We start from the raw sequence: 17,518 nt of genomic DNA, 5'->3' as shown, positions 1-17,518 counted from the left end.
CTGTGGCATTAAAACATAGTAAACCCTGTTAAATGAATCTGCCATTTCAAGTGATTCCCTGTGGTTTGAGTTACAGTATTTTACAGCTGCTTGTTTAGCCCTGATAATTGAAATAGGAGTGTTATGCAAAAGTGCCTGATTTTCGGTAACAGCCCCAGAGGAATAGGAAGTTTTAAACACAGCAGATCTGCACCGCTTGTATATGAACAAGGCAGAACTGAGGCAATGGGCTTCACGGTGTCCTCACGTGATTTCTTCCTGGACAATAAGATCGACGCTGTACCTGTCCCGTGTCTTTTACATTCACGATTAGCAGGACAAACAAATGTAGAGATACAGTCGTGCCAATAAGTTTACACACCATGGTGGATTTTTTCATTTTTCAAAGAATATGAGGGAAAACACACAAACTTTTTTTCACCCATGGTAAGTGATGTTGTGATAACAATGTGTGAACTAATTTCAAATCACCATAGCAAAATAAAATACCAAAATGACCCTGTTTACATACCCCAGTTCCTAATACAGTGTATTGCCTGCTTTAACATCAATGACAGCTTGGAGTCTTTTGTGGTAGTTGTGGAGCAGGATCTGTATATAATCTAATGGTAAAGCGGCCCATTATTCTTGGCAAAAAGCCTCCAGTTCCTGTAAGTTCCTGGGCTGTCTTGCATGAACAGCACATTTGAGATCTCCTCAGAGTCAAAACTTTGCACTAGTTTTAATTTTTATTTTGTGTTAGCCGTCAGCCTCAAGACAACAACAAAAAACACCGTTATGAAGATGTTTCCTCCTGTTTAGACGTTGCATCTCACGAAATGTTTATAACCTGCTCCAGCCACATCCTTTACTTTACTCGCTGTCCTTTACCAAATCTTCAGCTATTCCTTCATTTGTGTGGGACTAACTGTGAAGATAAAAGATTGGGGAGGGGAAGGACAGCGCCGATGTCACTGTCCAGGCGGAAATCATGCACTGTGCAAAAAGCAAAGTAAACTCAGGTCTCACATGTGGAGCAGAAACTCACACGCAGCTCCATGAGTGACAGCTTTAGTCCTGCAATGAAAAGTAGGTCAGCGCCAACCACCCCCTCAAGTGAAGAGAGGCCAAGTCTGCTTTGAATACTAGACAGACATTGTGCTCTTCTGCATCATATTTACCCAAATTACGGCGCAGTTTCCGGGGGCATCACAGGGCAAGACATAAAAAAAGAAAAAAATACTCAGTTGCCCTGTTGAAATTTAAACTGAGCAGTTTCTCATCTTGACCTGTCTTATAAGGGGAAATGAGGAAGTGCAATTTGAAGACAGACATGTTTATACTAAATGACGAGTGAAGCTTTTCTTTATTGTCCCTATTGGGAATTTTTGGCCCTACATTTGACCCGGAGAATGGTTGGCAAAGAGCCCATGCATCATGTTTCACAGATATGTTACAGCACAGGGGAAACATGCTAACAAACATCCAAACAATTTTCCACAGTCGAGCTTGCCATCCATATATTTAAATTGATTAGCAGGTATTGGTGAATTTAGATTTGGTGAAAGCAGACGAACAAGTGACGGTGACCTTATTTCATCACCTTTCAGTGGTGTTTGGCGTCAATGGCGTCTTTGTCTCACCTGTGTCGCGATCAGCACCTAAGGGTTACCACAGAGACAGGGGGGGCCAAGGTGAGGAGAACAGGGTCTCTATGGAGATGAAAGCCATCAGGGAAAAGTAGATAATTAAAGAGGGGTGCTGTATAATCCTCAAAGGCATAATTGCACATCTAAAGAAGATTAAACGACACTTATAAATGGAATGTCCTCTCAATTTGAAACAGATTAGATTCAAGTGATCACATTTGATGAGTCATGTCCTCAGTCAGCTTGTGTTTGTTTAAGGCGCCGTTTTCACAGCAATGGTCTCCAGGAAAAGGCATCAGTCACGCCCTCGCTCGATCTGCTTTTACATGAAACCGATGAAGCTGTAGTTAGGCCTGTCGTGATAACACATTTGAAGTTCGATATATTGAGGCAGGAAAGTATAAACGTTAATATCGACTCTGACGATACTCGATACTGTCAACTCGCAGGCATAAAAATGACAGTAAAAGTTTGTTCTAAAAGTACATGTCCTAAGTATCACACAAGCTGCGATGAGCATGAAATATAATGTAACTCAAGTTTTACAAAGAAAACAATTGGGGGCAAATGCTAATAAATGTATCAACAATGAATGTCGAGTCCAAAAATATATTGTTTAACTGTTATTTATTGAATGATAAGTCGATATAGTAATTATTGTGAGATCCCTAACTGTAGTGCACGCCTTTGTCCAGCAAATGGTGCTGTTACTAACACATGCCTTTATATGCACTGTGAGTGCACAGGCAGTTTATCTGTTTATGACCCATGTATGTTCATTAAAGGAATATTTCAGGATTTTTGACATAGGGCCTCATTTCCTAGTTATCAACTTGAAATCAACAGAAACCATAAACACTCTGGGTAACTAGGAAATGAGGCCCTATGTCAAAAATCCTGAAATATCCCTTTAAAGAACAGGCCACCGTTTTTACACACTGAGATATTTTCTTACCTGAGCTTAAAGGAGTTGATGCGTACCTGTCTGGTCTTTGTGTGTGCGCTCAGTCACGCACAAAGACAAAAGATCTTGTTAACGTTTGGCCTCTCCCAGCATATTCCTATAGCTCCAAACGGGGGTGAAGTTAGAAGCAGCCAAGCTCTTTCATGGGCACGCACAAAGACCAGACAGGTACACATCAACCTGTCTAAGCTCAGGTAAGAACATATCTCAGTATGGAAAAACAGTGGCCTATTCCTTTAACATGCACTGTCCCGACCAAATAAACCAATATCTCTACCTTGTATGTTGTGGCTTTCTAAGACAAGTTATTATAGATGATTTACAGACCCTTATTTGACTAAATAAAAATGTGAGAAGTTTCACAGCCATTCAGTGTTCAGACTGGGCTTGTGACATGACCGTGAGCGGCTGAGGACGGCCTCCCGCTGAGACAGAGTACCTCCTCCAGTGTTTTCAATGAAGCCCGATATGATGCGCGTTGTAGTGTCAAAGATACGGACGTGCAACCGAAACCAACAATCCTGAAATGGCAGAAAGAGTGTCTCTATGAATCAGTGTTTAATTATGTGAAGCTGGTTTCAAGTTCACTGTCGATGTTCATGTTAAAATGACAGGCTTTTCTGAAATTTGTATTTGATTTTCTTTCTAGACACAACAAAAACAAACAGTTACTGGATTGTGTAGTTGAGGAATCAAAAATCGGTGGTGCAAGGAATGAACTAGATGTGTTTTGATCAAGCTTGTATGTGAGCTATGTGTATATGTGCATTTGTAAATGTGCACACCATTATATAAAACTGAACGATGACCCAGAATGGCCTCTGCCTTTTCTCTCTCCCTTTCACCTTACTGCCAGGCTTGTGTCTGTCACGTGACCACAGCAGCTACAGGGCATTTGTATATCTATATTTGCACATACATACACCGTTGGCTCTTTCATCGGTCACTCGTGTAGTGTACGTGGTCGCTCTAATCAAAGTCACACTACGACAGTGATTTCCTCCGGGTCTGCCCTCCCTGTGTTTGATTAGGAAGCTCTCTGTCGGGGTGCTCGTGCTGCCCCGGCTTGGACACAGCAGCGGGACATCTTTCACACAAGATCTCTTACAGTATGCACACTAGCGCACTTAACGCACACTCTACCCCATGTTGCGATTGGCCGAGCTGACATCCTGCGCCTCTGCAGTCTTCCCTGGAGTTGCTGGCCCTGTAGTGATGTCAGCCCTCTCTGTTTGAACACATCTCATCTCTGCTCTCTCAAACAAGGCCATGGCTCAGAGCACTGGGGCGTCTTTGTCTTTTTTGCACTGTCACCCACTGCTGCAGCTAGGTCGGAGCAACCATGGATTTGGTCTATGGATAATATCTCTGGGCATATCCACATAAAACACTTCTTTGTGAGCGCATTTATGTACAATTATTTCCTCATACAGGTCTCTTAAATTGGTGACAATATTCAAAATACATGTGTGTGTGATGTTGGCCAATCTACAGGACTTCCAGCAGGTATCACACATTTACGGCAACAGTACAATTTCAATCAATCCTGCGGCATTTATTCTTTAAAACTTATCAAAATATTGTATGTTTAAGGCAGTGTTTCTCAGATTGATGGCACTTGGGCTTCTTCAGGTGATACTCAGGATTATCTGCAGTTTTACGCTTACATTTTGGTAAGAGATTCACTCATTTTATAGCTATTCATTTGAGTTACCTGTTTGTTTGTTTTTGGTTTTGGTTTTTTACCCCTAGTTTAGGCATAATGTAGTCCAATTTAGATCTGTTTAGACCCTTTTAAGAGCTGGTTCAGTCCTGATTGCTTGGGGTGTCACAAAACATTTTATGAGGTGGCGCATTGGGTTTAGAGGGATATTCCAGGATTTTTGACATAGGGCCTCCTTTCCTAGTTATCCAGAGTGTTGTTGATTTCTGGAGATGTATATATATATTTTTTTATTCATGCAGTCCTTATATTTGAAGATCTTCTTCTTCTTCTTCTTCTTCTTCTTCTTCTTCTTCTTCTTCTTAGTGATGTGAGGCTGGTGCTAGTGCATGTCTATGGTAACTAGTAGCCTGCATTAAAACAGTCTGACCCAAGCACAGTGCACCTGAGGCAAATCACTTATAACACCAGACTAGAATATTTTAAATAAAACTGACCTTGCATCACATGAATTACCGCATTTTGAGGGACTATTTTCTAGCAGATCACTCCGCCGCTGCGTAGCTTACAACCACGAAGCAGATGCTGCTCAAATATAATTTATTTTAAATGCAAAATGGTTACAATTATTCTATCGACACAGACATTTATATCGTTAGTGTTATACGTGATTTGCCTCAGGTGCACTGTGCTTGGCTCAGACTGTTTTTAATGCCGGGTACTAGTTACTATAGACATGCGCTAGCCTAGCACCACTAAACTCTTCAAATATTAGGACTGCATGAATTAAAAATACTATATTTATCTCCAGAAATCACCAACACTCTGGATAACTAGGAAATGAGGCCCTATGTCAAAAATCCTGAAATATCGCTTTAAGGTTCTAATCAAATTGTGCTTAAGATAATTGTATATTAAATTTGTTATTAAAGCAACTTAACCTAATCTGAAACAGGCATAGACAGACATGCTGTGTGCCTATGTGCAGGTATAGTAGTTAGCTAGAATAGAAACTTGCAGGTCATAAGGTTTACATAGCTGAATGAATTCTGATCAAAACGAAGGACTATTATATTTCATGCTACAAATAGCTTTGATATCTTTTCACTTGTGATGTTGTCATAAGACCTCATTATTGCCTTTGTATATGAGATGATATATGAAATATGAAATATGAGATAACATTTTCAACATGCAGCCTATAGTATAATATGCAGCACATAGAAAAATACTGTTGGATCTAAAAAAAATAATAATAATGTGTGCGTATATGGCTATATTTTTGTAGTATCTTCTGGTTAAGCACCTGGAGCCGTGCTTCAGTGTGTGCCTTACAGCCACATTGATATTTAAATTGAAAATGGTGCAGCATATGTTGACGTTCTTGACATTTCCCAGAGACAGAAGTCAATAATGAGAGACTGAGGGGGGAGGGACAAATGTAAACAGGCTGACATGGAAGGCAACTGTCTGTGGTTATAGTAGTTGCATGTTCTTGTGAGCGCAATGCAATCTAATGTTTGCCTTATTTTGTTTTGTGGTATGATGGTGCACGCAGGGACACATATTATACCCTTAACTACAGCCTACACACTTGATATGCAATGCTTCAGCAGTGGTTGTATTGTCTTGTTACAGATTCATGTTTTATCTTGAAAAGTCTAATATTCTTCTACCGCAAAATGTGCAGCCATGATTTAATAATGTCACTACTAGGGAAGAGTTGACATTGCATGACAAAGTGGTGTCTGGTCTAAAAGGTGAACGAGGTCTCGATCTGCTCTTCCCATTGGTGACTCCATCCTCCTATCCTTTTTTGTCCTCCCCTCCCCCCATTGGTCCCCATGGGCTCCAGGCTTGCTCTTTCAACCATCAACAGCACTCGGGACAAGCCAATGTAGAGAGAAATCCTTTTTGCCTACAATTTTCATCACCAGGTGTCATGTCACTGATGTTTAGACACATGCATGTGTTCACGTCATTGACTCTCTATGGTGACCAGGTAACACCTTATACAAAAAACTACCACTGTTCATCTCAGTTCAGGTATATGCCATCAATTTAGTCTATAATTTTGCTTTAGCTTTTGGAAAACATCAAGATTTGTTTATTGACAACATAATGACAATTTACCAAGTTAGCTCGCCAGTAAAAAAAAATGATTGAAGTCTCCACTCAGGAGCTGTGTATTAAATGCATGAAAAAGTGTGCTGGATACTCTTCTGAAGCATAAACCATTTCCCCCCTCATTTACCGTTCTAAATGTATATAATATGGTGCAATTCCGAATCCAAATCATTTCCTGCACCTAAACATGTCTGCAGGGCATTGTCATGAGCTACACAGAAGCAGAAGCTGTGAAATGTCACACCGCTAAAGGTCATTCCTTCCAGAAGGAGTCCAGAGGGTGAAACAAAGTTTTGTTGTGACTGAACGGGTTATAGTTGTTATTGTGGTGTCCAAGGAACAGTGGTTTTATCAGCTGAGAGATTTGTCTGGAGTCAGAATAAAAGTAACAAAACCATCAGAGATTATTTGTATATCATATTATGTGTTAAACTTAAACGGACACAATCCTTTTTGGTCCTGACCAGGCCATTCTCCATTCACTGTTTCTGACCAGCTGTTGCAGTAGATTTTATTGGCCCGTCACAGTCTTTCCTATGAATAATCCCATTATTTCTAGTTGCAGTGTTAGTAGTAGTAGTAGTAGTAGTAGTAGTAGCTATTAGTATTTGTCCTATCAGTTTTAGAAGCCTAATTAAAAGCTTTGTACAGCTTTTTAGCCAAAGCAGTCAAAGCAATTGAAGTCAGATTTTTGTTGTAGGCTATACTGTCCTCTTGTGGGTGAATGAAGTACTTAAGCACATAGGCAGGAGCAAGAGGCAGCATAGAAATCACAGAAATGCCCTTAGTGGCCTTTGGGTCTGGCCTTTATTTCGCCAGCCAATGCAACGTAATGGCACTGGCTTAATGACTGTTGGCATTTTTCTGATAGAACCCATGTTAACAACAAATGCAAGTATGATCATGAGGATTAAGGATTGCTTTTAATCACAGTTTGATCAATTTGCAATGTTCTTGCACACATTTTAATCGACCTATACAAACAGTAGAGGGCAGCCTTCACATCAACATGGGTATCAACCCATCAAATGTGGTTGATGGGTTGATACATTGATACATTGAGCAGGCTAACAGAATCTGAAAAGTCTCCCTGACTAGCTCGCTTGCTATCTGTCCACATACATAATGATCGAACACCGCTTCTCCTTTTTCATTTTTATAGGAAGCAGCTCACATATAAGATCATTCAAAATCATTAACCCAACTGAGCTGTGAAATATTTTTATATGGGCGTGTGTGTTTGTTAAGCTACGTTCCATATCACGCCACTGCAGCTGTTGCCATAGTAACTGTATACAAAATGTGGGGGGTTCAGTTAAAGCATTTTAAAACAACAATGCCCTGGACTTAAATGATCCCCCACAGATCCTAAACAGGCAAAATACAACTTTTCTTTGGTTTGTGGGACTTTGGTATGAACGGGTTAAACAACTCGGATCCAGTGTAATTGTTTAATCCTTGCAGCAGCGCTCATCCATCCCATTTTCATGTCACACATATCAAATTGCAATTTAAAGCTTTATTGAAAAACTGGGGCAAATTTGGTCCTTGGTTTGTTTTTTTCTGCAACATAATTTTTTTTTTAGAACAATTCCTGATTTGTTTCAATATAGTCTATTGAAGTCTATTAAAGGTTAGACAGTCACTTTCTGACTGTCTAACATCCTTTTAAACCTCACAGTTACATGTGCTAAGTCACATAGGCTAATCATTTTTCATTTTACCATGATATCATTATTTAGCCTATTTCATTCCTTCATTGTGTTTGAAATGACATTGTGGAAATTTTCATTTAATCCAGTTTTAACACTGGAGTATATATTCTGGCATTTGCCTTGGTGTTTATGACTGACGGAAATTACAAAATGTTCAATTTCTTCAAAAAATCTACAAACCGCTTAGCATTAATGGTGTTTGGCATTATGTCAAACCTTTGAAACATGACTCAATAGATGCATTAAAAGTTTTGTTTATATACCACAGTGCTAATAATGCCCATGCTAACAGACCACTCCTGTGAGATATGGGCAATGAGAAAAAAAATGAATAATAATGTCAATTTATTTCTACCTGGGACACCCGCCTCTTTGTAGAAATACCCAACTTGGTACTACTCGTGTTGACCAGCAGATGGAGCTGTGCGATCACTTTGTTACTGTGACTCTCCAGTAAAATCATCATTCTCTGCATTGTTTCCACATTTTCTACACACATCGCCATGAATATCTGCTGACACTTTAAGGCAGCCATTATACTAATCTATTGATCTTGGCAAAGTGTTTCTGAAGCTGTGATAATTTCGTACTCGATTTCTCTTTGACACCTCCCTTGCCAGAATATGAATTGGCTCTTCTGTAAAGGGCAGATCAAAGCTATAAATCAAAAGTCGTTTGTGTCACTGGTCTGCTGCCTACTTTATAAAGCTCTTGATCAGATTAACACAGCCAAGTGTCAATGGAGATGGAAATAAATGGGTTTCTGCCATGTTTGCTGCACACAGAAGATCAGTATCAAACTTACTATTTTCTCCTAAATCCAGCATTGTGTTTAAACTTGCAAAAGTGCAATGTGTACGGGCTCCCATCATCTGCAAATATGTTGTTCTATAACAGAATAAATATCTTTTTAAGACTTCTTTACAGATAAAACCTGCCCCATAGAGTAAAGATCTCTATGTTGCATGTAATTCTTGTAGTGTCTGAGCCGTTATTATGGTGTTCACTCAATGTTAATGATGTTAGAAATATGGCAAATGTTTGTTACAAATAAGAACCACTGAAAAATAAGCAGTTTCTCCTGGTCCTTTATCACTGTCATTATCTGGAATAGATGATGGCATCACAATATTGTATTGGACATTGATGTGCAGCACTTTGAGTCAGAGCAGGGTCACAGTAATCTGTTTTGCTGCAGAAAACATATTCAGCCTATAAGGGGGAATTTTTTAAAATGATGACGTGTAAGCCAGCATACAATAAGTATGGGTCACTGTGGAAGCTTCTTGTTTTAACTATTTCATTATTTATTAGGTGTATAATAGATCCCCCCAAACATGTAGCTAAAAATATGAATTAAATCAATCATGGCAAGTTTGTTGTATTCGTAAAAAAAAGACCAGACGAGAGTTGCACATTTGCTCACCAAAGTTGTAATACTCTCGCTGTCAGCAACGTTTCGGGCTCAGTCTTTCATCAGACTTAAACTTGTTTTTTTTATCCAGCACACTGCTGGTGATTGGGGATGTGTGTGTCTTTTGCCTTAAACAAAGTTTGTACTAGAAAGTGGACTCAAACAAGAGAATCGCCCGGTGCCATGACAGTTAAAGACACTATAACGACAACCCACATTTATTGTTAGTGTTTTCTATTGTTGATTATGGTCTGTTTTACAATAAGCTGAAAGTGCCCCCGAAATCATGTTTGCTTGTTTGTTTGTTTGTTTTCCAAAAGTGAGGCTGGTTGTTATCTGTAAGCAAGAGCAGAGGCGTTTTTAAGACTGGAGGCGTAATGAGAAAGTTATGAGATTGCTGCAGCCCCTGGTTTAATGGAGGAGAATGATGATGCTGAATCTCCAAATAAAGTAAAAACAATCAGGGGAGATCGGCGCACACCAGCGCAATAAACCAACGTGGTCTCCTCGGTGATTGATTGTGTCCTTATACATTTGTATTTATGGTGTAATAATTCTGCTTTAGTCCCTATCTTTCTTTGAACAAGCATGCTCTTCTGAAATGCTGTCCCATGAAAAGACTGCAGCGAGTATCTCAATGTTGACGATCTTAAATAAATGGACCCAGTTCAGATCACTTAATTGAGTAATTCATTTCACTGGCATCTTCCAAATTAATTTGTCGGCAACAGTGTCGATCGTGGAACTTAAATTAAGTGTTTTGTACAGAGCAATGGACAAGTCGGCCACTGAATTGTTTTGTTGAAAATAATATACATTTCCACCCACAAGTTTGGAGTCACTTAAGTTAAAATGTCCTTACTTTTCTGTGAGGATAGAATTAAATTAATCAGAAATACAGTCTCGACATTGTTCATGTTGTGAATGCCTATTCTGGCTGGAAACAGGTGATTTTTAATGGGATACTTGTATAGGTGTGCAGTGGTGCATTTCTATCGCTCAAGTGTTCTAATGATACATTGTGTTAGCTAATCGTGTTAGAGGGCAATGGATGATTAGAAAACCCTGCAATTATGCTAGCACTGCTGAAATCGTGCTGATTAGAGAAGCTAAAGAACTGGCCTGGGTGACCCCAAACCTTTGAGCTCAGTAGTCCTTTTTAAACAGTTTCAGTATTCCCCTGAAAAAGAGATTCTTCATCTCAGTGGGACTTTCCTGGTTAAATAAAGGTCAAATCAAGAAATCTAAATATATATTTCTATAGCACATTTGCAACAACAACAGCTGCCTAAAGTGCACCACATAAAAAAGATAGAGATACAAAAATACAAAAACAGGCAATTTGTGCAGCCCCTAAACAGTTATGACACACTAATGAGTGTTGTGCCAGTGGCAACTATGTTTTTTTATTACTTTTTTTTTTCCTTTTAGAATTTTGCAATTAGGGAAAAAAAAAGACAAAACAATGATAAAAAAAAGAGAATACAATTAAAAGGAAGCGAGAGTCGTGCCCCTCTTGGTGATAAAGAAATAAAGAAATAAAATCCATTTCTCGTCCACAAAATCACCTACGTAAATATTGTTCTGTTTGAGTCTCACAAGCCGCATCCAACTCAGTGCCAGTGGCAACAATGATATGTAGGCAGATTTGTGACTCATCACTCACTGGATGACTTTAATAATCAGATCTTGACCCGCAAATAGCATATTCAAGTGGGAGTGCTCTGCTAGCAGACCAAAATGGAAAGCCTCATTTATTTATTGCTGGCTACTCATGCATTTGTATCCAATAGAAGCCATTAGATTTTGCTGTTTGCTTTTTCACTCATTCAACGAACTTCGAGGGAACTGTTTGTGATGAAAGCTCTACTATAACTACAGTGGAATGCATATGTATGGGCCCCCTTTAACTTTTCGACATTTTGCCCCACTATGGACCATAAACGTAAATATACTTAATTGAAATTTGCAGCCAATTGCCTTCTGAAGTTGCCTGATGATTTCTGAATGATCACATGTTGACCCAATGACTAAATAGAGTCTACCTGTGTGTAATCTAATGTCAGTTCAAAAACAGCTGCTCTGTGATGGTCTCAGAGGTCTGTTAAGAGGCTATTGGGGAGCAGACAGCATCATGAGGGAAAAGAACACACCAGACAGGTTCAGGATAAAGTTATTGAGAAGTATAAAGCTGGGTTAGGTTAAAAAGATTTCCAAAGCTTTGAACGTCTCTCAAAGTACAGTTAAATACACCATCCAGGAATGGACAGAGTATGGCATCACTGCAAACCTACCAAGACCCGGCCGTCCCCCTAAACTTACTGACCGAACAAGGAGAGCACTGACCAGAGCTGTTACCAAGAAGCCTATGATGACCCTGGATGAACTGCAGAGAGATACAGCTCAGGTGAGGGAAAGTGTACACACAACAACTATTAGTCGTACACTGCACAAATCTGGCCGACTCATGGCAGAGTGGCATTTTAAAAAGAAAACCATAAGAAGTCCTGTTTGCTTGGGGAGAAACCACCACCTGTCCTTGTTCGGTCAGTTGAGGAGGACGACCGGGTCTTGGTATAGGTTTGCAGTGATGCCATACACTTTCCATTCCTGGATGGTGTATTTAACTGCACTTTGAGAGATGTTCAAAGCTTTTTTAACCTAACCCAGCTTTATACTTATGCTTCTGCTCCCCAATAGTCTCTTAACAGACCTCTGAGACCATCACAGAGCAGCTGTATTTGAGCTGACATTATATTATACACACAGGTAGACTCTTTTTAGTCATTGGGTCAACATGTGATCATTCGGAAATCATCAGGCAACTTCTGAAGGCAAATCGTTGCACTAAAAGGGAAGGGGGCCTTTTGCACATCACACTTTTCAGTTTTTTATTGATAAAATTTTTTATTTCACTTCACGATTGTGTGTCACATAAAGTTTCAATTAAGTATTTTCATATGGTCCATAGTATGGCAAAATGTGGAAAAGTTAATGGGGGGGCGATACTTATGCGACCCACTGTAAACGGTTTGGCCAGTCACTGTGAGCTCCAATGAATACAATGATTGACGCTTTCACCTGATTCAGCATGTTTTACTGAAGTGCCACAGCTCTTATGTGACGCATCAAAGGAACAGGCCCTGTTTCTGTGACGCAGAGTTCGGCGTGATTGATTGGAAACTCTATCGTGTTCTGCTGTGGGTCTGTTTACTTTCCAATTCTATCATAGTGCATTTCAGGGTTCGGCTTAGTGTTTGCTATCGAGGTGAGGGTAAACAAACGGCTGTCACTACTGTATATCATAGATCAAGGAGAGCTTACAACAAACCAACACAAAAACAAAACGCAGCAGTGAGTTTGTCCTTGGGTTGGGAAAATGCTTGCAGAATGAAGCGTTTCAGAAATAGACACGTGAACTGAAGCTGAACTGCTGGGCACAAATTGCTGTTTTGTAGGACACTTCTTGTGGAGGATCAATAATATGTTGTATAGCAGTTTACAATGTGCCCGTGGGTGATTTCAAGTCAGTATGTTAAGAGCGAACTGAAGAAAGACTGAATGAAAAATGTGAATATGCCAAACATTCCCCTGAGCGTCCCTAACCGTGCAGTCACAACCATGATTATTTTCTATCGTACTTTATAATGTTTAGATACTGAGTGACTCAAGAAGGCGCCAGACTTTATTCCTGGACTGGAGGAGTTTGCATATTCTCCTTGTGTCGAGTTGAGTTTCTTAGAGGCACTCCGGTTTCCCCTAATAACCCAAAAGTGAGCTAACCCTGCAGATAAGTAGGTAGGTACTTATTAGATAAGTGGTAGGTAGGAACCCCTTGCCAAGATCCTGGTGACGGATATGGAACAGGGTCCATGGGCACTTTGCTGTGTTTGCTCTGTCTTTCCTGCATTGTTTTCAGCTCATTTGCTCTTAACAATTGGTCTCTACTATAACTATCGACTGATAAGTGGCTTATTATATATGTAGCTGAGAGAAGACTGTGATTGTCATGGACAGTGTGTGTCGCTCTGGTTCTAACGGAAAAGAGCTGCTATACAATCTCTAGTTGTGTATTATCTATTTTTTATCTTGGGCAAGTAAATCGTCTGCCTGGGGTGGCATTTTGAATATGCTTGAAGTAGATTGTCTTTTATATCACATTGCCATTGATATTCTCTTAATGTGTAAAAAAAAAAATGTTTTAAAATAAGAAATAATAATAATAATATGCATTTGTCTTATATAGCGCTTGTTAATATAAGCTACACCTGCCCTGAGGAAGACTGACAGAAGCAAGGTGGCCAGTCTGAGCCATTGGCCCCTCCAATCACCACCAACCACTCACTCGCACACACTACATTTCATTTACCCAGGCTTCCCGGTGTTCCCGGTGTTCCCGTCCAAGTGTCCCCCAGGTCTACCAGCAACGTTGACATGGCCTTAGCAAAGCTGGTGATTAACGCATTGATAGTATAACAAACCTGACTGGTTGTTCTTGGTGTCCAAATGTGCTGTGGAGAATAGGGATCAAAACAGCAGAAAAGGCTGGTTTGAGTACCTCCTATTTTGAGTGACGACACACTCAGGCACATTGTCTTTTTTTTATTTACATTGATATTGTGCTGGCCTATGGCAGCTGCCGCTTTTTGATTAAGATTTTATCATGATGTTTGTTGAGGCAGCTTTGTAAAGCCAATGCATAGAGAGGATTGAGAGTTGTCAACCAATCAGCTCATAGAACACGAGGCCCCGCCCACTGCACATCTGTACAATGACGTTAAGAGTAAATCACGCTCTTGTCAAGATCAGTCCTTCTAAATATAGAAAAGAATCAGTCCCTGTACGTGAGGTGTCTAAAAATACTGAAACAACCAGTACCTACAGTCACCAGAGAGACACTAATGAAAAACATTCATCTACAACTTAAAACACATGTTACTCTTTAGTAGCATAACCATTTCCTAATAGATGAATGTAATCGCGTTTAGGCTACTATCAGTCTATTTCTAGGAAGAAAAAAAAAACGTGAATTGCCTAATGGCTATAGGCAAAGACGTCAATAAAGTCTGTGAAGAAGTTTTTTGCTCGATGGACGCATTTGGTGCCTTGTTTGTTTCTTCCTTTCTTGCGTAAAAGACGCGCTGCTTGTCGCCAATAGAGGCACTCTCACACGACAGCGATGTTCTGGTTGATTATTGGTGAAGCCGCGGGTCTGTTTCCTAATGTGCATTTGAGTGTGGAGGGGTAATCCGCGCACAGACTGCTCCCTCTGAGGCGAGCTTCACTTCAGAAACATGGAGCCACCACCTCCCCGCTTCTATTACCACAACGACAGAGAGAAGAGTTAGACACGCGGTGGGAGCGCCGGAGTCGACGGGCGTGTTTGCGAGTGGAGAACAGCGCATTTCTACAGTGTCCGTGACTCGAACCGCACGATTTAACATTGGTCAGTCCGATGTCCGAGGCTGGAAGCGCAGCGTCGGCTCCGGGACTGCACCGGGAGCAGCTGTGTGGTTGATTGGAAAGCCCAGCCGCTTTGGATGTTGTTTCCGTGGGGATTATGATTTTTTCCGAAATGAGTGCGGGGACCAGCTCCCCAAAGGTGCACCCTCCGAACGGGACACGGTTCTACACCTTCCAGGCAAGTGCTTTCTTCTCTCCCCTTTAACTCTGCACCGCGCGGCTGTGAGGGAATTCATGACTGAGCTGTGTCAGGGTGAAGCTAATGCGCAACAGAACATAATATTTATGGTAGGAAAAAAAGTTTGTTGTCTGCAGTGCTATTACACATAATTTGTTTTCTGTCTTGTCTGCTACTTTCCATTTTAATAGTATCATATATAATTTCATAAAATAGAAATAAAATAACATAGAAATTGACTTGACTAATAAAAGACTTGCTGTATTAGCGCCACGGTCTCATTTATAAATCATCACAGTCGCTGTAAAAGAAGCAGCCTACTATGCAACTACTGTATATGTATTCATAGTGTTGCATTATTCACGAGTATCTACCGCCTACTGAATATCTAGACTATATTTAGATGGTATTCTATTCATTTGTGTGTTTTAGTTAAACACAGCCCCTTGCCGTAATACTTAATCTGCTCATAGATATTGTGTTTCATGTGCAGGGCCAATGCATTGCAATGAAGCTACTGTATGTTCGAGGATGTTGATTCAGTCATGTAACCAGGCCACCTTCCTTTGTTGTAGTGGGCGGACAGTCCGGGATGCAGCTGTTATTTAGAAGATGTTCGACTTTGTTATAATCTTAAAGGCACGTCATTGCCTTTTAAAGGAACTAAAAGCAATAAGTGAAAATGTGGTTGCTTGATGAGCGTATGACCCCTCAGCCAGTGTCACGTGTTCCTTCAGTCACTTTGTAACTGTAAGCACACCAAAGACCAGGTGTTTCTCAAAGCTATATGATGCAGGCCCTATCACCGCTTCCTCCTCAATAATCTCCAATACAGTGTTTTCTACCCTCTTGCTTTGTGAGTCGTTTGATGGCATTGCCTTTCTTGCTGATTGTCTGGGGGGGTCATAAACCTCTGCTGCCCTTTTATGTAAAATCATTAGGGGAGATGGGCTCCCTGAGGGCATGTACCTGTGAGAGGCTGCGCCTCTGATTCCACTAAATCAAAGTCTTCTGGCTCTGTTCAGTTCAGGAAATCCCCGCACATAGTAAATGATGAAGCTCAGCTTTGATTTCCACTCAACTGCTGTGGCAATGTTGGGAGAGTCTGACTTCAAAACTACAGTAGCTAATGTAGGTTTAACAGTAGCTACTGTACTAAAACTTTGCTGTTTTAGTTTAGCAACGTTTAGATAGATTTACATTTACACACTTATTTTTCTCTCAGGGAAAACTGCTTTGTAAACAGCTTTTTGAAGATATGAGAATGCTGCCGCATCCAGGCCCCAAGCAATTTTGTCCAGCCCTCGACTCTCTTTCCATATTTTATATCATTTAAGTAAGTAAGTAAGTGCTTTATTTGTCATTGTACAATTGTACAACAAATTGCGTTCAGGTGTTGGGCTTGTCCTGAGTCGCTGCGACTGCGAGCGCCGTGACGCCGTCATTGTGGGCCAACCTGAGCAGCATGTTTTTGGAGCTTGGGGAAACCGGGGAGCTGCCTTCAGTGCTCCTCTGAAACAGTGCAGCGCCTCGTGGGTTTGTTTTTGTATTTTCCACGGCAAATTGCACCATGGCCATCCCCTGACAGATTTACTACTTTTTATTTTATTTATTCATTGCATTCAAAAGTGACATTAAAATATAGACAACAAAATATATACAACAAAACTGCCCCGTTGTTAACTTTTTTCTTTATTTTTACAATATTTACAATTAAAGCAAGTTCCAAATATGATTTAGTGCATTTTACAGAAAGTTGAGCAGAATTAACTCAATTCAGGTTACTCAATAATTGCCCACCCCTGTTTTAAAGCGTCTGCAGCTATGAGGCTGAAGTTTTCTATTCATGAACAATAACAACCTGTTATTATTAGATGCTTCAGTGTTTCGATTCGGAGCCCCTTATGTGACAACAAACTAAATGTTGTGAAGACAGACTCGTATTACAGTTTAAGTTATCAAGTAGGATCCACGCTGATGCACTTGGAGATGATACTCCAGGATCTTGCACAAAAATACAGCAGGAGGGACATTTAAAGTTAAGGTCAGAAGAGGCTCCTGTAATACTCCTTTTTTTTTTTTTTTTACCACTATCCGATTATAGCAGACTTGTGGAAGCAGGTTCACAGCTGCACACTCTCACAAGCCTGATCAAGCCTGTGGTGTGAGGCCAGCGATTCGAGACACGGTGACTCATCTGCAGACAGCGGCATGAGGCCGTGTGGACATATTGGTGTAAACCAAGGGAGCACTGTACTAAATATGAATTCAAAGTGGTAAGGTGATAATAAGCACCTCGAGTTATTACAATGCACCTCGTCAGGCAGAAGTTTGTGGAAAATGTCACCCCTGTGCACGGGTGACCT

The 17,518-nt window shown here is 40.4% G+C and overlaps 1 protein-coding gene across 5 annotated transcripts in view; it reads left to right on the top strand.

The window, feature by feature from the left end:
- The window catches only part of ppfia2 (PTPRF interacting protein alpha 2), a 78,542-nt gene that overhangs the window by 14,488 nt on the left and 46,536 nt on the right, over positions 1 to 17,518 (top strand). Inside the window, exon 1 of one of the 5 annotated variants that reach the window (XM_079582209.1) lies at positions 14,706 to 15,152. The exons of the other annotated variants lie outside the window; for them this stretch is intronic. Coding sequence (XP_079438335.1) covers positions 15,072 to 15,152 — 81 coding nt within the window. The 5' untranslated portion in view covers positions 14,706 to 15,071. Of the gene's footprint in view, positions 1 to 14,705; positions 15,153 to 17,518 lie in introns of those variants that run through there. 5 annotated transcript variants of the gene reach the window in all.

This window comes from Gobius niger (assembly GCF_951799975.1).
Source record: "Gobius niger genome assembly, chromosome: 2".
Taxonomy (NCBI): domain Eukaryota; kingdom Metazoa; phylum Chordata; class Actinopteri; order Gobiiformes; family Gobiidae; genus Gobius; species Gobius niger.
This window is presented reverse-complemented; position numbering and strand designations above follow the sequence as displayed.